Raw genomic sequence first — 24,992 nt, forward strand, 5'->3', positions numbered from 1 at the left:
TTGGGAACACACACTTTATTCATTCTAGCTTTGTTCAAGCAGATGTTCCCCAGACCCGGGCACAACTCCCAGCACAGCAGAGCCCCTGTCAGAGTCTGCAAAGGAAGCAGACGTTCCCCTCAGGGAATGCTGGTTTGCAGGCTCAGATGATAGCAACAACCACTCTGCTCTTCCGGGCCTGCGCAGTGCGTGGGGGGTTAATTCCTGTGGATTAGCCTGTTGGGAAGCAAAATGCCTTTTAAGGAGTGTTCCAAGGAACCAATGGTTTCCACTTAGAGAAAAATGGGTCAAACTAGTCAAGGAACCGTCTTCCCCCAAGGGTGCAGCTAAACCGCTAGTCACATGTCTCTGCTGTTCTCCGAGGACCAATTCCAGGTTACTGCCTTTCCTTCTTCCAAGGTTAATGGTTTGGGTTGCTCTGTCCAGCGCAACCAACATCAGCCAGCAGCTCTAGAAACAGCGTCCCAGGAGAATAGAGAGTGCCAACGTTAACAGGAGTGGCTTGTAGGCAGTGAGGTCGTGCCAGTGACCTCAGATCTTCAGCCCAGAGGATGGGACTTCATCAGTCTCTCTCAGCACTGTGCCTGCTTGGACGGCACTGCTCTTGCCCTGATCAAAAGGGCCCCCCCTTATTTCTCCATAAGGGACTCCAGTTGTTCTTGCAGAGAGGTGAGCTGTGGAGAGAAGGCAGGAGGGGGCATGAGTGAAGCATTAGAGATAGCATACGTCACTCAGACTGCACGCTCATGCCAAAGGGGTAATGTTACTCTTTTTGTCAAAGGGACCCCTAAAACTTTTTACAGACTATAGGTCTTCATGTAACTGCCTAAGAGAAATACCCAAGCCTAAATAAGCGCAGAATGAGTAAGAGCAAGCACGAGTCCCAGTATTCTGCCCCAAACATCATGTTAGGTAATAGCAAGTTGGATGGCTGTGCCTATAACTGGTTAACACGTGCGAGTAGCTGTGTGCATGGACTCAGAGCTTGCTTTTAAAAATCAGGGACGGATGTAAAAACGGCTTTGTTCACAACTGAAATGCAGCCACTTCTTAGGTGGAATGTCACAGGAGTCTACAGCAAACAACGCTATGCAAGCCAGATTGTAGGGGGAAAAAACAGTAGACTCCAACTGAAACTGCAGGGAGAGATGTAAAGAGGCAGAATATAGTTACCCAGCCCGGTCATCTGCTAAGTACCTGGAGCTATCCCCGCTCTTCAGAAAGTGCTTCTGTATCTTTAATGAACATAGGGAGTCAGGGGCTTCATTTTACATCTCATGCTAAACATGGCAGCCTCAGAGCAGCAATGCAGCTTGGCTCACTCGTGTTCCGGAGAAGACTACCACCTGCTGAATCCGCAGCACCACTGGGTATAGGCATTCTACCAGGGGGGTACTGTGCTCACAGCCTGACTGATGCCGGGCTCAGAGGAATCGAAACGTGAAACTACCAGGCAAGCATGCTACGAGCTGCTTCCTCGTGCCGAGAATCACTCAGCGTCACCCCACAACACCCACACTCCTTACTTTCTTCTATAGGAACGTGAAAGAGACAATAACTGAGGCTTCCTCACCTGCTGCTTCTCTCGGTCTTCCTGCTGTTTGAATTCATCCAGCACAGCCTGGAGGCGGGTCTGGAAGAGACACACAAGCAAGAACATAACTTGGCCATTTATGTCAAGAGAGCAAAGCTGCAGCCATCGGCCTGCAGGCCGCGGAGTAAAGGGAACACAGCATGGATTGCAGGACCCATCTCTGCATTGGTCACAAGGCATCGGGCTGGAATGTATTTCAGCTTTCGTCTTAAATTCCATGTGGCAAGGCCACTGGCTATTCCAGGCCCACAGAGTTGGATGCCTTCCAGTTCCAAGCCTGCATTGCCTCAGCTGAGCTGGCCAGGACCCCAGAAGGGACGCCAGTTTTGGGCTAGAAAGAAAAGTACCAAAGGGTGGACAGCACTCACCTTGAGGGCTAGATTCTCTACTTTCATGATGAGATCTTCCTGGCGCTTTCTCCGTTCCTGGGTCTCCTGGAGTTTACCCTTCAAGTTGTCAATCTGCTTTTGGATCCCCATGGCTAAGGGAGACAACAGAGCACTCTGACCTGACAGCAGAACTGATCCACATCAGTCTGAGTGTGAGCACTAGCAGAGCAACGTGCCAATTCCCAATGGCCCTAAGCCTTCCAGCCTTCCTTGCCACCAACCCGCCACGACCGCAGACGGCTCACCTATCTGGTTGGCTCCCTCGTTCTCCTGGTGTTGCCCGTCAGATTCATTCAGTTTGTCCTGCAGTTGCCTCTCCAAGTCTTCTTCTGTGTCCATGATGTTCAAATCTTCATCGTCATGATGATCTCGCTCATCTTCATCTTCGCTGCTGCTGCTGATGTCATTAAATATCTCCCGCAGCTCATCATGTTCTAGTGGTGTGAAAGGAGGAGAAACGCCTCAGCTGATGAACTCCCATCAGATTCCAGCGTATCACCTCTCCCTGAAAGGCACTACACATCCCTAGGGATGTCAGGCATCGGTTTCTGAACCCAGTGTCTATCTAAGCACACCTATTGTCCTTAGCCTTCCTTATGGCATTCAACTGGCTAGTCAGTAGATTAATTCAAGACCCAGAAAATACTGATCTTCTCTCTCCTACTATATTCGCTAAATTGGCAAAATGCTTGAGCAAACCATCACGGTCCTGTTCTCTCATCCCAATGAGCAAAACCTCAGCATCCACCTCTGCTCAGAGGCTTCCGTGTGAAACAACCCCATAGAAACCAACACCAAGTGACCCTGCCTTTTGGTGGCTAAAGCAAGTTACTAAAAGGACAAGCCTTTGTTAATAGACCTGATGAGCCATGACCCTGCTTGTGTCCAGACATCCCAGGAGAGGAGATGTCCAAGCCGGTAAGTGAACCGTGGTTGTCTGCTTCCTTGGTTTCATCTTCAGCAATGACCTCCCAGCCTGACAGCAGACACAGAAGAGTCAAGGAGAAAGCAGAAGAATGACAAGAGGTGGTCCCAGCGAGAGACCACTGACAGCAAGTGCTAGAAGAGGTTATCCAGTGGACACTACACCAGGCATGACTGCAGTCTCTCAGTGTGCTGCACTGTGCTCAATTCTGCACTGTGCTGACAGGCTCACACAGAGGCCTGCAGGGTCAGATTATTTCTTTGAAGGACTGTACTCGGGAGATGTCGGCCCAGTGTCAGGAGTAGCAGATGCATGTGTGCGGGCATGCCCACAAGGAGGGCTGTGAGAAATACTAGAGACGGGTCGCTCAGGAGAAGCGGTAGGTTTTGAACAGGGTAAGGATCCAGCTATAGCTGTGGTGTCTGTCACATCCTCCTCCCCTGCCTGCTGCTACTCATGCGTTTTAAGAGATGAACTTAACTTCTCTCGCCCGCAGAGCCTCCCACAGCCACTCTCCTGCTCTGCGGAGTTGATCAGAAGAAAGGATACGGACACTGACAGCTTCTGCATCTGTACTCAGCAGACGCTTCACCTCCTTTTCCACGTCTGGAGACTCAATGTACTGGGCCAGAGAGGGGAAAGAGAGAAGAGACGGTGTTAAACACCCTTGGACGGTCAGTCCTCCAGTGCAGTGGTATGTTGGGTGTTGGCTGCCTCCCACACCTCATCCCGCATGTCAGCACCTTATTTTAAGACTTTTATCTTACACTTTTCCTCGTGTGCACATCCTGCCAGAAATCCCTCCCTTGCCACTACCTTCCTTTCAGGGTGGTGTTCCATCTTCCTCCCCCTGCCTCAAAGTGCCTGGACGGGCTGAATCTTTTCACTGCCCTGACTTCCACTCCATTCTCACGCTCCCACCACTACCTCTGAACGAAAGCCAGCCTGATTGGATGGCACACGAGAACTCCCCATGGCTGAATTCATTTATGAACCCTCAGTGAAAGGCTTCCCCCTTACACCGCCATGTTTGCGAGTCACCTGAGGAATCACTTTCACTAGGGTTCACTTTTTAGGATTATTACATTTGTTGGGAACTCTGGCTAAGTGTCTCCACACTTCTATGGGGAAGTCATAGCGCATCCAGGGTCTGGTTTCCCTAATGTTACACTGCAATATTGCTCCCTTGTGTGTAAATGAAGCGCAAAACAGAGAGGAATTCATTCTCCCAGCCTGTACCGCAATGGGCAGTCACTTAGTTTGACAGGGATGGGCAATAATTTTTAAGGGGGGGCCACTCAAGAATCTGGTAAGTGGTCAAGAGTGGCACTTGAATGGAGGAGGTGCGGTGTCTGGGTGCACAAGGGAGCTTGAGGTAAGAGATTAGGGTGCAGGAGGGGGTGTGGGATCTGGAGGTAGTTTAGGTGAAGGAAGGGGTTGTGACCTGGGGCAGAGGTGGAGGAGGGGGTGCAGGGTCTGGGAGGGGGTTGTGACCTGGGGCAGGAGTACAGGAGGAGGTGCAAGGATTTGGTTTCCAGCTAATGAGAGCTGCAAAATTTTGCTGGAGGCGGGGCAGCGCACAAAGCCTCTCCTCTCCCCCCGGATGGGCAGTGTTTAGAGAACTACTCTGAGCGCAGGGGGAGGCCGGCAGGCAGCGGCAGGCAGGGAGCCTGACAGAGGCTCCTGAGGGCCATATCCGGCCTGTGGGCCATATTTTGCCCACCCTGGTAGTATGTCAAGTGGTGAAAGATGAGTAATAGATAAAACCTCTTGTTTCAACACAGATATTTCTAGTAATTCAGAAGCAAGAGATGCAAAATGGACACAGAGTCGATCCACTCCTGTTCAGTGAGAATTCCCCACCTTAGGGCTGCGTTCAAAATACAACCAGGAGATTGCCAAGAATATGTTAAAATGTCCAGTTCCCTTCCTCTGTGCACTCTGAGTGAGGTGCGAAGCTAAGTTCCTAATGCAAACCCAGATTGTTACGCTTGTGACTCAGCTAAGCACGGTACGAGCCGCCTCTTCTGTCTCCCATCTCTGGCCACCACTCCTGACACACAGATGAGGAGCTGCAACTCACCTTCTTCTTAGCTGTTTTCCTGAATCGCCTCTTCCTGACATTCTTCAGTGGAAGAGTGACTAGAACAATGGAAACAGGCAGTGTGTCAGGCACATGATCTCAGGGAAAGTCACACGCATCTGAGTACAGAAAACTCTCACTCCAGGATCTGAGAGATCTGAGGAGTCCTGCAGATTAGCTCTATATTGCCAAAGACGGATGAGAAGGACTTGGGGGGGAGGGGGGCAGTGAGAGATCAGGGTCAAGCTAAGGTAAGATAGGTAAAGCATCCTGTGCTCTACTCACTGCCATGGTTCCAGATGAATTTCTTTTCTCTGTCCTTGTCCTTTTTCTTGTTTGCTTTGGGATCAGTACTCACAGTTGGCTCTTCGAGAGGGGGGTACAGATCACCGTCCACAGTGCACACGAACATCTGAAGCCCCAGAACACAAGGGAGCGGATTATAATGTGGGAGCAGAGTTACTCAATGAAATGAAAGGCTGGTACATTTACAAAATATACAAGGAAAGGCTACTCCCTGTCTCTGGGATTCACGGGCATAACTGACAAAAATCACATTGTGTGGATGGATCATATGACCCTTCATTCTGAAGGGTGCTTCGGGGTAGCCCTCAGGAAAGGAACTGCCAGCTGCTAGGCTGAGGTGAGAAGTTTTAATATCACAGCCACTCTACATACATTCTGAAGATGTGGTAAGGAGCTTTGGGATACCCTATGGAGCACTGCCATAATGTACGGGGACAAACAAAACCAGCAGAGTGAATAGAGTGGGCAGCCCGTACCTGACAAATATCGGCTGTCTTATAGAACGTTTTCTTATCTATGGTTTTTAAGCTCTCAGTGATGCAGGGCAGGTCCACCAGCTTGGCAGCTAATGGGACGCGATCTACGCGGACAATCCCATGTCGCCCATCCGCTGCAGAAAACCAAGAGACAAATTAGTGCTGTGGCCCGCCGGGTGAATGGCTAACCTGTGTGCTGCATCCATGGCCCAAACCCTTTAGAAATCCTAAAACTGCTGCGTGAACTGGAGCTGCACAGAACGTTTTCCTGTGAAGTCAGCGATGCTCTTTGCAGCAAGATAACTACAGATGGACTCGCTTTGCAGGAGAGGAACAAGCAGCGAGGCATGCTCTACAAGCAACACTGGCTATTCTCGCAGCAAGAGGCAGAGCTTGCCTTTGGTTCCTCCAGGGCAGGTCTGGGAATCTGAGGGAGAAAGAAGATTCTTGGGATTTCCTGGAGGGCCGATGACTTACGCCTGTTTTTGTAAGATGGCTCTACCCATGTGATTAATGCATCTCATGAATCAGTGGTATTTTACCTTCACACCCACAAATATTCACTTCACAATTTCTGGGAAAAAGTGAGATGCACATTTTTGTGAGGTGCAGAGAAAAGAGAAAGACCACTTGGGCCAGCCATATCAATGACTAGCTGTTGTATGCGTAACCCTCTTTATTGAGGGTATTGGCCAAGCAGGTTCTACAAGATGTGAAACTTGTCCAGTGTAGGGGGTGTGCAGCTTTCATCTTCTTTATTAAGATGCACTTCTCCTTGGAGTCTCCCAATGGGAAGCCAGGAAACAGTTCTTGATTAGATGCCAGGGACATTTCCACCAGAAATCAAACCCCAACATTCCTCAGAGCACCCTCCTCACTATGTCTGCATGATCCCCAGGGAAGCCCCAATGTCTCTTCTCACTTTGGCCACTGCAAGACAAGTCACGCTCCTTCAAAATCTACAATACTCCCTCCTAAGATGAGAGATTAAAGGCAACTGATCTTGGCTACTCACGGTGTAACTCAATAGTAAGTCTGTCTTTCAGGGTGACACTTCCAGATTGTACTGCCCTCCGCACAGTGGAGGCATATTCCTGAGAAAAGAAAGATGAGTGAGTCAGCACTGTGTGTTCCTTGGCAGAATGGCTAAAGAGAGACTGCTTTCAAACCAGATTTTAATCTATACTTTCATCTGAAAACAGAAACCCAGCTGAAAAGCACCATTAAACACAGGAAGCAAACACTTTTCTCCTAGAAGTGTGCATTAACCTCATGACTCTTATTTCCAACATATCTCACAGCCAGCAACTTAATGTAACTTGGAAAAGATTCTATTTATGGTCCTTTGGAAAACAGAAGTTTCCCTATGTTTTTATGAACGTCTCATGTCTATTTCATTTATGGAGCAGCTGAGTAACAGACCTTTTCAGCAGAACTCAGTTGCTCACTATTATACTACTCTACAATGTACTTGTGGAAATCCAGAGGGGCTCCATGAGGGTCATGGGGAGATACATCATCAATGTGTTATTTGAAGAGGCTTCTTCTCCGATGAAGCATTTGTTGAATGAATAATTACACCAACTGTGAACATTAGAATTGGTCACTGGCAATGGGGTCCAACTGAATTACCACCTGTTAATGCTTTGCCTTGATCTTCTTCACAATACCATAGTTTCTCCAAGCAGCAGTGCATCAGGATGCGTTCCACAGATATAGACATGAACAGGAATGGGTAGAAGGTCAGTTTACCAGGGATTGTTTAAAGGAGCTACACTGCAAACAGGTGGGAGTGCAGTAAAAATACCCAGTGTGAGTCAATCTCTCACACAGAGCCTTTAACAAAAGACAGAACTATGTAGCACTTTAAAGACTAACAAGATGGTTTATTAGGTGATGAGCTTTCGTCGGCCAGACCCACTTCCTCAGATCAATCTGTGGAAGAAAATTGGCACAACCATATATACCAAAGTGATACAATCAAAAAAATGAATGCATGTGAAATTGACCAATCAAATTTTAGAACAGAGTGGGGGTGAGGGAGAAAGTTTCTGTGAGGTAATGACATTAGGGGTGATAATTGGGGAAGCTATCTTTGTAATGGGTGAGATAATTAGAGTTTTTGTTTAAACCCATACATAAAAAGTGTCAACTTTAAGCATGAATTAACTACATAGTTCTGTCTTTTGTTTCAGCTACACCAGATTAACACGGCTGCATCTCTATCACTATTTTACAGAGCCTTTAGAATGTCTATTGAGTTCACCCATCTATTCGCTTTACAAGCTGCTGCTCTGCACCCTACAAACTGGGGCTGACAACTGGGGCTGACTGGATGGGTGCCTTAAGAAGCTGGTGATTTTTTGCAGCAATGGTAGCCTTGTGTGGGAATGCTCCTCTCGCTTGGTCGTCTATAATCGGGCTCAAATCTAAGCGTTTCTTACCGGAGGCAGCCGCAGAATAAACTGGCTCTCCAGCTCATGCGGCGCGTCATCCTTGTTCTTACTCATCTTTAATTCTTGAGATCAGAAAACAAGACAAAACACAATGTCACCAAGATGTCTGTTTTCACCTCCCACAGGCGATGGCTACTCAGCATTTATAAACAAAGTGCATATTCTCCCTGTTGTATTACTAGGAACAGTACGTGTTGGCTGCTGAGACACAAGCACCTATGGGATGGACACTTAACTCAGAAATTCCTTATTAGACAACACTAAAGAATTGCTGCTTCTGGTACCCAATGTTTACATTCGGTCTCCAACTTTCTGTAGGATCTCCCTTGTAAGAATCAAAAGACAGTACAAAATAATCCTGATCAAAAGGATATATTTGGGGTGTGACACAAGAGTTTAAGCCTACACACCCAGAACACAGAAGGGCTTAAGTGAGAGACGAGCTCAAGACAGCAAGAGCAGTTTCTATGACTGTGGGGGACTCATTTCTGAAGTTATTTAGGCTGGAATTTTCCAACACACTCAGTATTGGCTTACCTGCTCCTACTGACAGTAGTAGTAAAGTCCTGTTACCTCACTAGGAACAGAGTTAGGCTAACACTTAGAATTTAAAGGTGGGATGTTAAAAAGTGCTCTCATATATGTAGTAGCCCATTGTCTGTGAGCGTGTAATGCTGATGTACATGGCTGCCGCCTGGCTGTGTACCTCAGCGCCCAGCCTCCCTTCCCCTCCCTCTGTGGTGGTTCGGCCCAGCGCTGCGCTGCTCAGCTGGGCCTGGGCAGGGAAGCAAGCAGCAGCAAGCAGCCGTTTGGGGTCTGCGCTCCCCAGGCGTGCAGAGCACAGACTCCAAAGGGCTGCTTGCCGCCGCTTGCTCCCCTGCTGGGGTCCGGCAGGAGCGCCGCTCACCTGAGTGGCACAGCGCGCCACAGAGGGAGGGGAAGGGGGGGCGGGGCGCCTTGCAGGGAGGGGAAGGGGGGCGGAGCTGGCCGGAAGGGTGGCGGGAAGCTGAGCTGGAGGGGAGGATGGGGGGGCCTGGAGGAAGCGGGTAGGGAAGCAGCACTGGTGGGGGGGAGGAAGGGGATGTCCGGGGGGCTGTGGGGCAGGCTGGCAGGAAGAGGGGGCAGGAAGCAGAGCTGGGGGGGGATCGAGGGCCATGGGTCTGGATGGGACGAGGTGGGAGGGAAGCAGACCTGGCGAGGGGAAGGCGGGGGGTGCAGCCACTGGCCGCAGCTGGACCACAAACAGCCGCTTGCCGCCGCTTGCTCCACGGCCGCGACCCAGCTGAGTGGTGCTGGCGCTGCGCCACTCAGCTGAGCACCGGTGGGACAGGAAGGGGACCGGGCGGTGATGTACACGGCTGGGTGGGGGAGGGTGTGTACGTCACCGCCTCCCCTTCCTCCTTCCGCCATGGCGCTGAGTGGTGCGCTCCTCAGCCGGGCTGCCATAGGAGGGATGGGGAGAGGGTGGTGATGTAGACAGCCCTGCCCCCTGGCCGTGTACATCACCGCCCCGCCCCTCCTCCCCCGCAGCGCCCTGGCAGAGTGTGCAACACTCAACCGAGCCGCCACGGAGGGAGGGGAAAGGGGCGGGGTGGTGACGTACACGGCCAGGGGGCGGGGCCATGTACGTCACCACTCCCTTCCCCTCCCGCTGTGGCACTCAGATGAGTGCTGTGCCCCTCAGCCGGGCCACCAGGGGAGCCAGCAGCGCAAGGGGATGTTTGGGCTCCCCAGGGGTGGGAGTGGAAGGAAGGGCGGTGACGCACACGGCCCCCCCCCCTGGCCGTGTATGTCACTGCCCCGCCCCCTCCCTCGTGGCAGCCCCGCTGAGCAGGCAGCACTCAGCCAAGTGCCACAGCGGGAGGGAAGGGGAAGAGGGGCGGGGAGAGACGGAGGAGAAGAGAAAGGGAGAGTGAGAGGCAGGAGGGGGAGAAGAGAAAGAAAGAAAGAGACAGAGAGAGAGGCAGGAGGTGGAGGAGAGCTGAGGGAGGGAGTAGGAAGACACACACACACACACCCCCGAGAGAGCTCAGGAGAGAAGACATTAAAATCCTGTTTTATGATGGGCTAATTGGCTAGTCAAATAAGATTCTGCTCCTAAAACTTAGATGATCAAAATTCTGTTTTCATGAGAGCAACTTTAGTGTACATTAAACATTAACATGAAACATTTTACCATTCCTAGAACAAATGGGAAGTGAGTGGATGTTTCTACATCAGTTGCATATCTGATGTTGCTCCCCTAGAATGATAGTACTTACAGTGCTTAGCTCCTATAACAATATTCAGCCCCAACTGCTACATAAACAGGCATCCTCCCCACTTTTACTTGCTAAAAGATGCCATTATAATGGTAAGATAATATCATCTACAGTAAGGCTGTGTCTACATTGGCATGATTTTGCGCAAAAACACCCGCTTTTGCGCAAAAACATGCTGTCTGTCTACTCTGGCGGAGAGTTCTTGCGCAAGAACACTGACGTTCTAATGTGTGAAATCAGTGCTTCTTGCGCAAGAACTATGATGCTCCTGTTCAGGAATAAGCCCTCTTGTGCAACTGTTCTTGTGCAAGAAGCCAGTGTAGACAAGCAACATCAATTTCTTGTGCAAGAAAGCCCGATGGCTAAAATGGCCATTGGAGCTTTCTTGCGCAAGAGAGCGTCTACACTGGCACGGATGCTTTTGCGCAAAAGCACATGCCTGTGTAGATGCTCTCTTACGCAAATACTTTAACGCAAAAACTCTTGCGTTAAAAGTGTGCAAAATCTTGCCAATGTAGACGTAGCCTAAGAGGCAATGGAGGACTTGTAAGGAGAAAAATATACAGTTGATTCTGTTCCATTAGATTTACCAAGTGCACTACAGAGATATTTATTTTCATTATACTCAAAATGTCTCTGCAAGAAGGGCATTCCAAGCAAAAGGCCAGGGAACAGGTAACCGGAACAGCACTGTGCATCTAATACAGCACAGGAAATCTGCACTCCACATCAGAAACTCTATGGCTATGTCTACACTCGCGGCATCTTGCGCAAGTGTTCTTGTGCAAGAACTCTTGCACAAGAAAATGCCCACACTGCCATGTGCAAGCTGTGCTTTTGCGCAAGAGCGCCCATGGAAGTGTGGACGCTTTCTTGCGCAAGAAAGCTCTGATGGCCATTTTAGCCATAGGGCTTTCTTGCACAAGGAATCCCTGCTGAGCGTCCACAAAGCCCTCTTGCACAAGAGCTCCTGCACAAGAGGGCTTACACCTGTCAAAAAAGAGTGTAGCTCTTGCACAAGGAGCCCCCTCTTACCAAGCCATACTTGCGCAAGAGCGGGCGGGCAGTGTGGACACTCTGCAGATTCTTGCGCGAGAACGGCTGTACTTGTGCAAGAAGCCGCGAGTGTAGGCATAGCCCAAGTGTTTTAATATCAGGAGTGCTTGACAATGGGAACAGGTGGCTCCCTAGCCATAGCGGTCTGAAAATTGTCCTTGGTTCCTCATCTACACACGGCGTGTGTGTTGTTTGTTCTGCAGATTTGATTTCCGCCCCAATAACTTGTTCTCCTGCGGATCCTTTCAAGGAGGCCCGGGGACACGGCGGCTTTAGGACTCTGGAGAATCGTTTCCCCCACACAGGAAGGAGAGAGAGACCCAGCACCAGAGAGACAGAAGGAAACAAATTCATTACTTGTCGATGTCATCTCGCCTCTTCTTGCTTCCCACAAATGCTTACAAATACCTGCGCCAATAGCCACATCTCAGTGCCGAAAGCGGGAAAGAAAAGACACGTCAGTGTAACACACTCGGGGCATCCCAACGGGCCGGGGGGCGGGAACGGAGCCAGCGCCTGCCCGTGACGCGGCGGCTCATTGCAGAGGCGAGAGGGGCGCCAGCAGCGCCCGCCCCCCAGCAGCCCCCACAAGGCTGTTTGCAGCGAGGGGTCGTGGGGGCGGCACCGAGCGGGGCCCGCTGGCTCCAGGGCCGGGGCTGCCGCAGGGCGGCGGGGGGGGGCTTGGCTGAGGCGGCGCCCCGGGGGGCCTAGGCCGGGCCCTCGCTCTCGGCTCCCCGCTACTCACCGGGCCCCGAGCGGTCGCCCTGGCAACAGGGGCAGACGCGAAGGCCGGCCGGCTCGTCGCGCGGACCCCGCGGAAGGGTGAGGGTGGTGAACCGGAAGCGGAAGTAAGGGGGCCGCCAGGTGTCTCGCCCCGCGGGCTGGTTCCGGAGGGAGGGTTTGGCGGACGGGCCGGAAGTGGTGCCGGGACCGACTGCAGGTAGGGGGCGGTGACGTCTCGGCGGGAGGGGGCAGGGCTCTGTGCCCCCCCGCGGGGCTGCGGGCAGGGGGCGCGGCAGCGGTTAACCGGGCAGCCCCCCCCCCCGCTAACGGGGAACCCCGGCCCGCCCCGCGATTCAAAGAGATTTTACAGCCCTGCCCCCTCCCGAGCCTGGGGCGGGGGGTGCTGGGGCGGGGGCGGGGGGCGCTGGGCCGCGGGGGGCGGGGGGCGCTGGGCCGCGGGGGGCGGGGCGCTCTGGCAGCAGGCGGGCCCGTCGGCGTGTGACGCAGCAGGGAGGTTAAATATCGGTTGACGGGCTAGTTGAGTGACCTCCTGAATTCTTAGCCCTAGACGAGCTGCCAGCAACTGGCGCCCTGGGCGAGCCCTGCAGTAACCCCCCCCCCCCAAACCCTTCAATGATATTGCGCCACCATTTGGCGCCCCATTTAGCTTAGTGCCCTAGGCAACCTCCTAGTTCGCCTATACGGACGGGCCGCCCCTGTCGGTTAGTCGACTATGCTATGGTACCTGGGGCCAGCAGCCAGTGCGCTCTGGCCCCGCTTACGGGGTGCCAGGCAACAGCTGGTCTGTGAGGGGAGCCAGTTTAAAAATCAGCTCCCCCTTGTGAACCAGCTGCCTGTTGCCCCATGCTGCTGCCTCTTATACAGAGGCAGCAGTGTAGGGTGGCAGCAGCCCCTGTCCGGGGGGGCGTGTCTGTGCTCCTGGACCCGGCATAAGCCAGAATTGAACTGGGCTGCCTGACAGCCTAGCTTCTAATACACTTTAAATGTGGGGCCACAGTAGGGGTAGGTCCTGGCCCATCACAAGCCAAGACTGAGCCAGGTTGCTGACAGCCTGCTAAAAAATTTACTTGGGGAGAAGGAGAAATGCATATAGTCTATGGCATTAACCTACAAGCTTTTGCTTAACAGTTAATCTGTTAATTAACTACACTATTACATCCTTAATGTGCAGCATTGCCTGTGGTCCCCCCAGTCCCTGTGACACCCCAGGCACAGCATTCAACATGTGGGGATTGGGGCTTGTTGGGCAGGATGCGGAGAGCAGCACTTGGGGCTCAGTTGCACTTGGCCTTTAGGAGTTTCAGCCAGCGATTTGGTCAAGCAGGAGCTGCAAAGTCAGTTCCAGATGCTTGCGCATTCTTGGGTTGCGCTCAGGTTTATGATTGTTACTGAGACACTATTGGTACCACTGTCTCCTGAGAAGCAAAATCTGAATCCCCTATCCTCTGTAGTATCCATTAACACAGAGGTTCCCAAACTTTTTCTGAAAATATTTTAGATTGTGACAACCTCCCTTCCTCCCACACTTTTGCTACCGAACGTAGCACCTGCAGCACCATGGCAGATCCCTGCTAAGTAACCGTATCTATAAGCATGCCATCCTTACTTCCGCACTGCTGCTTTCGGTGTTGCTGCCTTGAGCGCTGGGTGCCTGACCAGCAGCCAGCACTCTGCAGCTGCCCAACTCTGAAATCAAAGAAAAAGGTGATCTTACCTCCCCTTTTGGGTCTGGACCCCCAGTTTGAGAGATACTGCATTAGGAGCTGGAAATGTCAATGACCCTACCACATGCAGGAGTGGAGATCAAGAAAAGACTCCCACTAGATCCCTTACAAAGTAGTAGTTTTACATAAAACAATTGGTCATGTTCCAGGAGAACACCCTGCATCTGGGGCTATCCTTAGATCTGTGATCACCAACCAGTTGATCTTGGAGCCTCTGACTGGTTTGGCCAGGAAGCTATCAAGTGCTGGCACTTCTGTTGCTCCTGCCCCCACTGTCATCTACTCCTGCCCTCGGCCTTGGAGCTGCCCCACTGGGAGCCTCCTGTTTGCTGTGCAGGGTGTGAGAGGGAGAAGAAGGGGTCACTGATGTCTGGGTATCATTCTCCCCCCTCTACTCCTGTACCTTATCTCCACACAGAGAGATGGGGAAGGAGGGAGCTTGGCAATGCACATTTCTGTTACTCTCATACACTCACAAACATTGTCCTTCACGCTCATCTCCCAACCCCAACACACGTGAGGGATTGTTGTTACTTCTTTTACTGCTTGCAAAGTAGGTTCTTTTGGGCTTGTGACTGGTATGTGCATTTCATAATTTTCATTTCTCTCTTATGCTTACATTTAACTTTTTGGGTAGTGAGTTCTAAAATGCCTAACCTGTCATGGCTGGAGTAATTAATCCTATGGTAATTGCTGCTTCTGGATGTGACTGGCATGTCCCTGCAGTCCCTGAGAAAAGGCAAAGCAGGGGGTCTCCACATGCTGTCCTTGCCTGCAGACACCACTCCTGCAGTTCCCATTGATCAATAACAGGGAACCAAGGCTAGCAGAAGCTGTGGGCTCAGTGCCTGTAGATGAGGGGCAGCACATGGCACCATGGAGTCACTGCTGTATATGCCAGCTGCTTTCAGGAGTGGTGCAGGGCCAGGGCAGGAGTAAGCCTGCTTTAACCCCACTGCTCCATCACTCGGAAACCATCTCAGTTAGGTGGTGCCCAACCAGAGCCTGCTTCCTGAACCCCTGTCCCAGCCCTGAACCTCTCCTGCACCCAACCTCCTGCCCCAGACATGAGTCCCTCTGCACCCAAACTTCTTCCCAGAGCTTGTACCCTAAAACCCATCCTGGATCCCAATCCTCCACCCTGGGCGAAGCCCCTCCCACACTCTGAACCTCTTGGCCTAAGATGAGAGCCTGCACCCCAACCCCAGCCTGGTGCAAGTGAATGCGATTCAGGGAGGAAGGGGGATGGGTGGAGCAGTGGCGGGCCCTCAGAGGGGGTGGGAAGAATGCGGGGCAAGGGCATTTGGGTTTGAGGTAGAGTTTACATTACACTTAAATTGAAAAAAGTGATCTTGTGGTTAAAAAGGTTGGCGACCACTGCCTTAGATTTCTGTGGCAGACATTCCCAGCCCTCTCCTCACTATGAATTTTGGTGTTCTTCCTTCCTCATACAGGAGGCTGTAATGGAAGGTGTATCAGGGCGCTATGACTTCTACATTGGACTAGGCCTGGCTCTATCTTCGAGTATTTTCATCGGAGGAAGTTTTATCCTAAAGAAGAAAGGGCTTCTCAAGTTGGCCAGCAGAGGCTCCATTAGGGCAGGTACTTCCCATCTTTATTGCTACAGTTGGCTGTAAGAAGTTGTGTTCCCGTCTGCCCCTTCCCCGCCCAAAGGCAATAGAACAATAAAAGTTTGTAGGGGCTCTCTACACACTTGGAAAGTCTGAATTTCAAAAAGCTTCAATTATCATTCAGCTAGATGATGTGAAAACATTTCTGGCTTTAATACAGGGCGTCCCTGCTATACATCCAAGATACGTTCCAAAAAACACGGACGTATAGCGAAACGATGTAAAGCGAGGATTTTTTTCCCACAGCTGACTTCCCACCAATTTGTGAAAATGGGGTTTTTGCACAACATAAGAGTGGGGAATGGGAGGACTTATAACGCATCAGTTCCTGTAAGCATCAACGACGTTAGTGTGGAACTGTTGTATACCAGGGCGACTTATAGAGGGGATGCCCGATACTGCAGTTTTTGTCCAATAGGAGCTGAGATATTTTGCTGGGAGAGGGGGCAGTACATGAAGCCTCCCTCTCTCCCCCCACAGCGCAGACAGCCACAGAAAGCAGCTAGCCACTTTGAGCAGCGCTGCTCCATGCTGCAGATGCATGTGGACCAGATTAAAAGGCTTGGTGGGCTGAACCTGGCCACAGGCCAGATTTGCCCCACTTCTGCTTTAGGATCAGCCAAAAGGAACACATCATTTTCTTGATGTTGGAGCTTTTAATGTAGGTGAAAAAAAAAAGAGTGCTGTAGTGGATCTTGTAACCAGTTGTGGTCTAATATTGCACAGTATTGTAAGCAGAGAGCAGGAGAAATGCAGCAATCAAAAATTGTAGAGGTTTGGGGAAAATGACAAGAGTTCAGATGAACAGGGAAGATAAATAGAAATACCAAACCTGGGCAGAGGAAAACGGGGTGTTTCATGAAGTATTTCAGCTCCAAGTCAGACTCAGATCAGTAACCCAGAGTCGTTACTATCTGACAACTGCTTAATGGTGAATCATGTGAGTTTCGTAATCTGAGTCCAGTTCTTAGTAGGCAAGTATTTGTTTCATAAAACAGTTACTACAGCTGCTACTCTTGATGATATCTTCACCAGAGATGTAATAAAGATCAAACTATCTCCTTAGGTAGGAGCTGTGGTCCTGACATAGTTGGACACGTAGAGAGACAGAGTGGAGGAGGCATGTGCTGTACTTACTCTTGAGGATAAATTGGACTTTGTCCCCAGGAATTGCTAGCCAGCACTCTTCATCAGCATCACATTATTTTTAAAAGGTGTTATTATCTGGAAATTGACTTCCTTTACAGAGGAGGAGGAGAGCTGGAGGATTGTCCCAGCCCTCAGAGAAAAAGTCATTCCTTTCTTTATTAATAAGAGATCCTGAATTACTTGAGTAGCTTGGGCCATTGGAACTTCACCCTGGATTTGTCGTTGCTCTTGTTTTCTTTCACAGGACAAGGAGGTCATGCATACCTGAGGGAGTGGCTTTGGTGGGCCGGGCTACTGTCCAGTAAGTACTTGCTGTGAAACTGACTTATGGCAAGAGACATTATGATTATGATCGTCAAGGTTTTTGATTAAAAAAACTTAAAAAACAACAAATGGTCCTGTAGCACCTTAGAGACTAACCAAATAGTATCATGAGCTTTCTTCAAGTGTGGGTTGTGCCCATGAAAGCTCATGATACTATCTGTATTTTTGGTTAGTCTCTAAGGTGCTACAGGACCATTCATTGGTTCTTTTAGTTACAGAGTAGCAGGGCTACCACCCCTTTAAGGTTTTTTATAGACTACTAGGACTGGAAGGGACATGGAGAGGTCATAGAGTCCAGTCCCCTGCCCTGATGGCAGGACCAAGTACTGTCTAGACTATCCCTGATAGATATTTATCTAACCTACTCTTAAATATCTCCAGAGATGGAGATTCCACAATCCCCCTGGGCAATTTATTCCAGTGTTTAACCACCCTGACAGGAACTTTTTCCTAACGTCCAACCTAAACCTCCCTTGCTGCAGTTTAAGCCCATTGCTTCTTGTTCTATCCTCAGAGGCCAAGATAAACAAGTTTTCTCCCTCCTCATGACACCCTTTTAGATACCTGAAAACGGCTATCATGTCCCTCCTCAGTCTTCTCTTTTCCAAACTAAACAACCCCAGTTCTTTCAACCTTCCTTCATAGGTCATGTTCTCTAGACCTTTAATCATTCTTGTTGCTCTTCTCTGGACCCTCTCCAGTTTCTCCACATCTTTCTTGAAATGCGGTGTCCAGAACTGGACACAATACTCCAACTAAGGTCTAACCAGGGCAGAGTAGAGCGGAAGAATGACTTCTCGTGTCTTGCTCACAACACACCTGTTAATGCATCCCAGAATCATGTTTGCTTTTTTTGCAACAGCATCACACTGTTGACTCATATTTAGCTTGTGGTCCACTATAATCCCTAGATCCCTTTCTGCCATACTCCTACCTAGACAGTCGTTTCCCATTCTGTATGTGTGAAACTGATTGATTGTTCCTTCCTAAGTGGAGCACTTTGCATTTGTCTTTATTAAACTTCATCCTGTGTTCCTCAGACTATTTCTCCAATTTGTCCAGATCATTTTGAATTATGACCCTATCTTCCAAAGCAGTTGCAACCCCTCCCAGCTTGGTATCATCTGCAAACTTAATAAGCGTACTTTCAATGTCAATAGCTAAATCGTTGATGAAGATATTGAACAGAGCCGGTCCCAAAACAGACCCCTGCGGAACCCCACTTGTTATACCTTTCAGCAGGATTGAGAATCATTAATATCTACTCTCTGAGTAGGGTTATCCAGCCAGTTAGGCTCCCACCTTATAGTAGCCCCATCTAAGTTGTATTTGCCTAGTTTATTGATAAGAATATCATGCGAGACCATATCAAATGCCTTACTAAAGTCTAGGTATATCACATCCACTGCTTCTCCCTTATCCACAAGACTTGTTATCCTATCAAAGAAAGCTATCAGATTGGTTTGACATAATTTTTTCTTTACAAATCCATGCTAGCTGTTCCCTGTCACCTTATCACCTTCTAAGTGTTTGCAGATGATTTCCTTAATTACTTGCTCCATTATCTTCCCTGGCACAGAAGTTAAACTGACTGATCTGTAGTTTCCTGAGTTGTTCTTATTTCCCTTTTTATAGATGGGCACTATATTTGCCCTTTTCCAGTCTTCTGTAATCTCTCCTGTCTCCCATGATTTTCCAAAGATGATAGCTAGGGGCTCAGATACCCCCTCTGTCAGCTCTTTGAATATTCTAGGATGCATTTCATTAAGCCCTGGTGACTTGCAGGCATCTAACTTTTCTAAGTGATTTTTAACTTGTTCTTTTTTAATTTTATCTTCTAAACCTACTCCTTTCCCACTAGCATTCACTATGTTAGGCATTCCTTCATCAGACTTCTTGGTGAAGACTGAAACAAAGATGTCATTAAGCATCTCTGCCATTTCCAAGTTTCCTGTTACTGTTTCTCCCTCCTAACTGAGCAGTGGACCTACCCTGTCCTTGGTCTTCCTCTTGCTTCTAATGTATTTATAAAAAATCTTCTTGTTTCCCTTTATTCCTGTAGCTAGTTTGAGCTCATTTTGTGCCTTTGCCTTTCTAATCTTGCCCCTGCATTCCTGTGTTGTTTGCCTATATTTATCCTTTGTAATGTGTCCTAGTTTCCATTTTTTATATGATTTTTTTTTATTTTTAGATCATGCAAGATCTCGTGGTTAAGCCAAGGTGGTCTTTTGCCATATTTCCTATCTTTCCTATGCAGCGGAATAGCTTGCTTTTGGGCCCTTGCTTTTGATTATTCGTATTTATCTTGGTCGTGTTCTCTTATTCCCTTTGTCATAATCAGGGATCAACTGCCTTGTTTTATCATTGAGGAGTTTGAAGGTGGGGTAATCTGGCCAAACACTGCCATGTTATGTGCTCACATCTCACATATTTCTCTGTTTCTCCCTTAAGAGTTGAGTCCTGAATGAACCAGGTAATTGGGCCATTTTGGAAGTTCCTCTGTAACCATGCAAAGCATTTTAGAGCATTTTGCGGATTGCCATGTGTGCTGCATAGCTGGCTCCTTAGCTCCTGGTGTGGTTGGTTATTCAATAGAACTTCATGGCAATTCCTAGACATGAGGCTGAGTAAAACCAGAATATGTTGCGTGGACGCCACTACAGGAAGGCCAAATTCTATAAATATATTTGAACTGTAAGGGCGTTAGTATTTCTTTTCTCCGCTGATGCTGGTTAGCAGTATATCCATGGGTAAATATCTCTTTGGCCACTTCTTTTTTTCTCACTTATCTACACTGTCCGTTCAGTGGTCAAATAGCTAGATTGAGTTACTACAGATAACAAATTATGGCATCATGGTGGAATCAGCAACTAGTGGTGATGCCTCTTATAGTGTACAGCAGGGCTACTCATACACTATATGAGTTGCTGGGCCCTTGGACAAGGTGTGTGGCACCGGGCCTTGGAAGGGGCAGGGCTGGGGACTAGCCTCCCCCAGCCAGTCCTTCAGCACTCCCTGGTCTAAGCCACTCAGGGCTTCAATGGTAATTTAAAGGGCCTGAGGTAGAGATGTAAAATCCCGTTAATTAGTTGGTTAGCTTCACATGAGGCCAGAAGTGGCAGCTCAGCAGGTGCAGCCTCCCACCTGCTCTTTCCCGTTCCACATGAGGCTGCCCACTCCCAACCCACGCGGGCTGGGAGCCAGCATCCCCATAGAGTTGGAACAGCCCTCTGCCTGCAACAGGCTGTGACAGTTAATTGTTACCCATTCACATCCCCAGCCTGAGACTCTGGCTGCTGCTTTAGCCGCAGTAGCGGTGGGAGCCCCGGGCACTTTTAAATCCCTGGACCCCAGGGTAGCTGCCCGTTTTGTCGTCCCCCCCTTCGGTAGCCCTGCAGCACAGTAGTGATGAGCTGACCTGAATTGTGCTGCATTTGCTTCCGTATTAAATTGCTCTGACTGACTGAGTCTCTTTTGCAGTGGGAGTTGGAGAAGCAGCTAATTTTGCTGCATATGCCTTTGCCCCAGCAACACTAGTAACGCCACTGGGTGCACTAAGTGTTCTAGTCAGGTAAGCAACAGAAGAACAAACAGGACTTGTCCCTGGACCCTTTACCACTGGAAGTTGTCTACCCGCACCCTATCTGTTCCCTCAAGTCATGGACCCTCTTGGCTTTTATGTGTCCTTTGCTTTCAATCCCACAGCGCAGTTTTGTCTTCCTACTTTTTGAATGAGCACCTGAATGTCCATGGAAAGATTGGCTGCATCTTGAGCATTCTGGGTTCCACAGTGATGGTAATCCATGCCCCTCAGGGAGAGGAAGTATCCAGCCTGGAGTCAATGGCAGAGAAGCTTAAAGATCCAGGTACCAAACTAAGAGGACTCGGTTAATTCCCCCCACTCCTTTGCAATGGCAGTGGAAAGTAGAATAACTTGTGTAACCTGAAAGGGACAGAGTAATCAATTCTTCCATTTTACTCTGCACTGATGTGATTGAAACATGCCCATTGATCCATGATTGTTTAATAGTCGCCTTCTCAGTGATGGAAAATATTAGATTGCTCACTTTTTTGGAGACTCTGTGAAAACTTGTGTTACTGAGATGGATAAGGACTAGTTATTGCCAAATCTGACATGAGGTATGATGCAAGTGTTCGCTACATTTGCATTTTATTTTAATTAATAAATGGCATATCTCATTTTCAGGGTGCTTTGTGAGACACAGGGTAAGTGCTTCTTCCAAGGCCCCAGGAATCTGTGTCAAAGCAGAGATTAGATCTCAGGTGCTTTTGAGTCCTAATTTTGCGCTTAGACCTCTGTCGATGACCCCCAGTTCCTTTAGGACCAAAGCGCTGAGCAAGAGTAGAGGAAGAATAACCACAAAACTAGTAGCAATATCAACAGCAATGACAATTAACCCAAATATCATGCTAGTGTAGGAAAGAAGCTTGTCAATGTATGACAGGCAGCATCAGTGGGAAGAGGAGGAAGGCCAGAGAAGAAACTTAAGGTGAAAATAAATAAGAGAAGCAAAGAAAGAAGCAGAGTTGCAGAGAGGTGGAACTTCAAGGAGAAATACCCCCCAATGTGAGGCTACGTCTACATTGCAGCCTTTGTCAGCAGAGACAATGCAAATGAAGCGCTCATTAGCATTTCTTGCGCTCTCATTTGCATAGTCTCTTCTGATCCGTTTTGCAGAAGAGGTTTTTGTGCAAAAAACCGCAGTGTAGATGGGGCAACAAACCCTTTTGCACAAGATCCTGTATGCCTGCTTTTTTGAAGAATAAGGGTTCTTGTGCAAAAGGGTGTTTTTGCACAAAATGGTCCCGTCTATACTGTGGTTTTTGTGCAAAAACCTCTTCCGCAAAATGGATCGGAAGAGATTATGCAAATGAGAGCATGAGAAATGCTAATGAGTGCTTAATTTGCATTGTCTCTGCCGACAAAGGCTGCAGTGTAGACGTAGCCTGAGAGAAGAAGGAAGAAAAGATTGGAATCAAGGAAATGATTTGGGCAGTAGCATGATAGGAAAGACCAAGTGACAATACAGAGAGGAAGCCTGCAGTGAGAAGGGAGAGGAGCAAAGTGTGCCAGCCCCCTCCCTCCCAAAAAACCCATAGGCTCCTGCAGCAGTTCATCAGACACACTGTGCTGATGCCCATGCTCCTGACTTCCAGCACTCCTTCCTATCCCAGGAGAGTCGTAATCCCAATCTGCACAGATCTGCTAGCATCCCTCTGAACTGACCTGCGGCATTTTGATGTTCCAGTCCTGGAACTCCGTATAGCTCTGCCAATTTACCGCACCCACTACTATATCAGTGGATTATTATTCCCTTATCAAGCCAAATCTCCCACCATCCTGACCTGTAGTTTCCCTCGATCTGAGGTTTTGTATTTGCAGAACAAAATCTGTTAATCATGCCAAGGTGTGGGGTAGTCTTGTGACTCCGGACCATAATGCACTGATGAATAGCCATAAAATTTCTCAGACCTGTAACCACTTCTTATTTTGAACTCAAACTATTAAGGTGAAAGGTGGGTGTACTGACCTATGGGGCACATGCCACCCTATCCTGCATCTCCACTGTTCTGTTATACACCCAAGTATATGAAACATAAATGTACAATAGTATTACCCACTGTGGTGCAAATCCCAATGAGTATTCCTTCTTATCAGGGTTCATAGCCTTTGCGGTGTGTGTGCTGGTGAGCTCCATTCTCCTGATCTTCGTGGCTGGGCCCCGCTATGGTCGGAGCAACGTTCTGGTATACGTTTTGGTCTGCTCCGCCATTGGCTCGCTCTCTGTGTCCTGTGTCAAGGGCTTGGGCATTGCACTGAAAGAGCTGTTTGCTGGGAAGCCGGTCCTGAAAGAGCCCTTGGGATGGGTCCTCCTGATTTGCCTGGTGATCTGCATCAGCATCCAGATTAACTACCTGAACAAGGCCTTGGACATCTTCAATACATCTGTGGTCACACCGATCTACTATGTCCTGTTTACAACAGCTGTCATGACTTGTTCCGCCATCCTCTTCAAGGAGTGGCAACACATGGTCCTACACAACATAATTGGCACTGTAAGTGGCTTTCTTACCATAGTCTCCGGCATTTTCCTTCTGCATGCATTCAGAGACATTCCCTTTCCCCCAGACCTGCTGCCCCTCTTCCTGAAGCAAGGGAGAGCAGGCCTGCGTGGTTCTTGGAGGGGAGCAGAAAAACACCAGTCATGCCTACATCAGCCTCTTCTGGGCCCAGAGGACATCCACAAGGGTTCTCAGAGTGTGGAGGAGGAGGAAGGGGAGAGTGTATGATTCCTCCTGAAGCTGCTGCCTGGAAAAGCTTTTGAACTTCTACCCAAGAGCTTTCTAGTTTCACTGTTGAGCTCCATTTAGTGAGTTTGCTAGATCAGACTCCACCAGCCACAGCTGCATTCTTGGGAATAAGTAAGGTCTGCTGCCTGTTTGTATGAGTGTTCTTCGCTTTCACTGCTGGGGACCTGAATAGCAAGGAGAGAGATCTGATTGCAATTTCCAGATGGTGAGAAGAAAACCTCAGCAACTCAGTGTCGAGAGGACTTGAGTTCCCTTTGAAAGAACTTGCTGCAGCTACTACCAGGCCACAAACTTACGTGGGAAGAGACTCAGCAGACTAATCCTTACTGAATGGAAGGACCACTCAATGTATGTGACCTTAAAACAAACCTTTTCTAAATATTTAGATTACTGTTTACAAACCATTCCAGCCACGTGATAAAATCCTTCTATGTTGTCAGTCATTACAGCAACAAGGGGTAATGTGTACGTGGAGATGACATGCCCAGCATGTTAATTTCAAACCCTCATCTGTACCTTTGCTCTCTGTAAGAAGCCAGCTCGGCTCGCTCAGGTTACTGACCCAAAGCTAAAAGCAGGACTCAGTTCCCCAAACTGATGACTTGTTAATGTTGGTGCTGCCAGTAAATGCTGTGGCTTTTTAGGCTGGATTACATTGGGGAGTGTGATTTCCCCAACGCGGCGCTTGTTGGATGGGAGGGATTAGAAACCTGGTTTTGGTAATCCCCTACAACATATTTGCTCGTGCCGGGAGTGCCCCATAAAGCATTCCAGCGGACAGTAGCCTAGCACACACAATGAGTACTGCTTGCCAGAGACTAACTACAGGGACAATGTGAAAGCCTGAAATCAACTGGAGAGAATGTTCAAGACTTTCTCATATGCTCACTTTTTGTGAGGACAGATGGGACTTGGCTCCTGGTTTTAGTGCCTGATGGATGAGTACATGCTGTTCTCTCCTCTTTACTTTTGATAGAAATCCCACTGTTCCTCTAAGGGTGTCTGCCCTGCATAGGAAAAACCAGAGGTGCTGAGTCTCAGAGCAGTACAGATGTTCCTGCTTGGGCTAGAGCAGCGGCTGTGAAACCTGGCAGCAGGAGGGGAGTCTTAGAGCCCAGGTGGCAATGCCCATAAAGCTATTTTTACCCCAAGAGCCTAGGCCAGACATGAGCAACCTTCCAGAAGTGACGTGCCGAGATTGAACTTCCTCCTATTTACGGGTCTGTGGACTGTTGATCCTTTTTAAAGTCAATAATAGTCTTTCCCCCACCTACCCCTGTGCAGTCTGCTCCCCCCAGCCCAGGTTGGGGTTTGGACAAAATCCTGCTTCTCAAAGTGGCAGGCACCAGCTGTCTGTCCTGTACTAAAGCCCAGCAAAAGGTCCTGTACAAATTATCCACACCTCCCCCACTTCACAGCACAAACTGCTCCTCCCCACCTCACCCCAATGCCAGCATCCACCCATCCCTTCTATCCCCCACCTACCCTATGCAGCCATCCGCTTCCCAGGAGTCTTGAGAGTGCTGAGTTTCTGCCTCTTT

The 24,992-nt window shown here is 49.2% G+C and overlaps 2 protein-coding genes across 5 annotated transcripts in view; one reads left to right on the forward strand and one right to left on the reverse strand.

The window, feature by feature from the left end:
• TAF7L (TATA-box binding protein associated factor 7 like) lies at positions 1-12,424 on the reverse strand. 4 transcript variants are annotated; one of them, XM_075896723.2, is made up of 13 exons: positions 12,292-12,414; positions 11,904-11,972; positions 8,218-8,291; positions 6,789-6,867; positions 5,774-5,907; positions 5,277-5,403; positions 4,992-5,050; positions 3,458-3,530; positions 2,843-2,959; positions 2,229-2,417; positions 1,963-2,075; positions 1,574-1,633; positions 1-674 (listed from the first exon to the last, which is right to left on the reverse strand). In XM_075896723.2, exons 2-13 carry the CDS (start codon positions 11,914-11,916, stop codon positions 630-632), a joined length of 1,083 nt encoding a protein of 360 aa, XP_075752838.1. In that variant the 5' UTR covers positions 11,917-11,972; positions 12,292-12,414; the 3' UTR covers positions 1-629. The 4 variants fall into 4 exon arrangements, with proteins under 4 accessions (XP_075752838.1, XP_089637788.1, XP_089637789.1 ...); XM_089781662.1 differs by having other exon boundaries at positions 3,458-3,535; positions 4,991-5,050; XM_089781663.1 differs by lacking the exon at positions 11,904-11,972 and having other exon boundaries at positions 3,458-3,535; positions 4,991-5,050; positions 12,292-12,424.
• LOC102452109 (magnesium transporter NIPA2-like) overlaps positions 12,360-24,992 on the forward strand; it is a 16,936-nt gene continuing 4,303 nt past the window's right edge. The window contains exons 1-6 of the mRNA XM_075896727.2: positions 12,360-12,486; positions 15,469-15,616; positions 17,039-17,095; positions 20,599-20,689; positions 20,824-20,984; positions 22,799-24,671. Coding sequence (XP_075752842.1) covers positions 15,478-15,616; positions 17,039-17,095; positions 20,599-20,689; positions 20,824-20,984; positions 22,799-23,430 — 1,080 coding nt within the window. The 5' untranslated portion in view covers positions 12,360-12,486; positions 15,469-15,477 and the 3' untranslated portion in view covers positions 23,431-24,671. The remainder of the gene's footprint in view (positions 12,487-15,468; positions 15,617-17,038; positions 17,096-20,598; positions 20,690-20,823; positions 20,985-22,798; positions 24,672-24,992) is intronic.

This window comes from Pelodiscus sinensis, chromosome 13, assembly GCF_052426305.1.
Source record: "Pelodiscus sinensis isolate ZL-2025 chromosome 13, ASM5242630v1, whole genome shotgun sequence".
Lineage (NCBI taxonomy): Eukaryota > Metazoa > Chordata > Testudines > Trionychidae > Pelodiscus > Pelodiscus sinensis.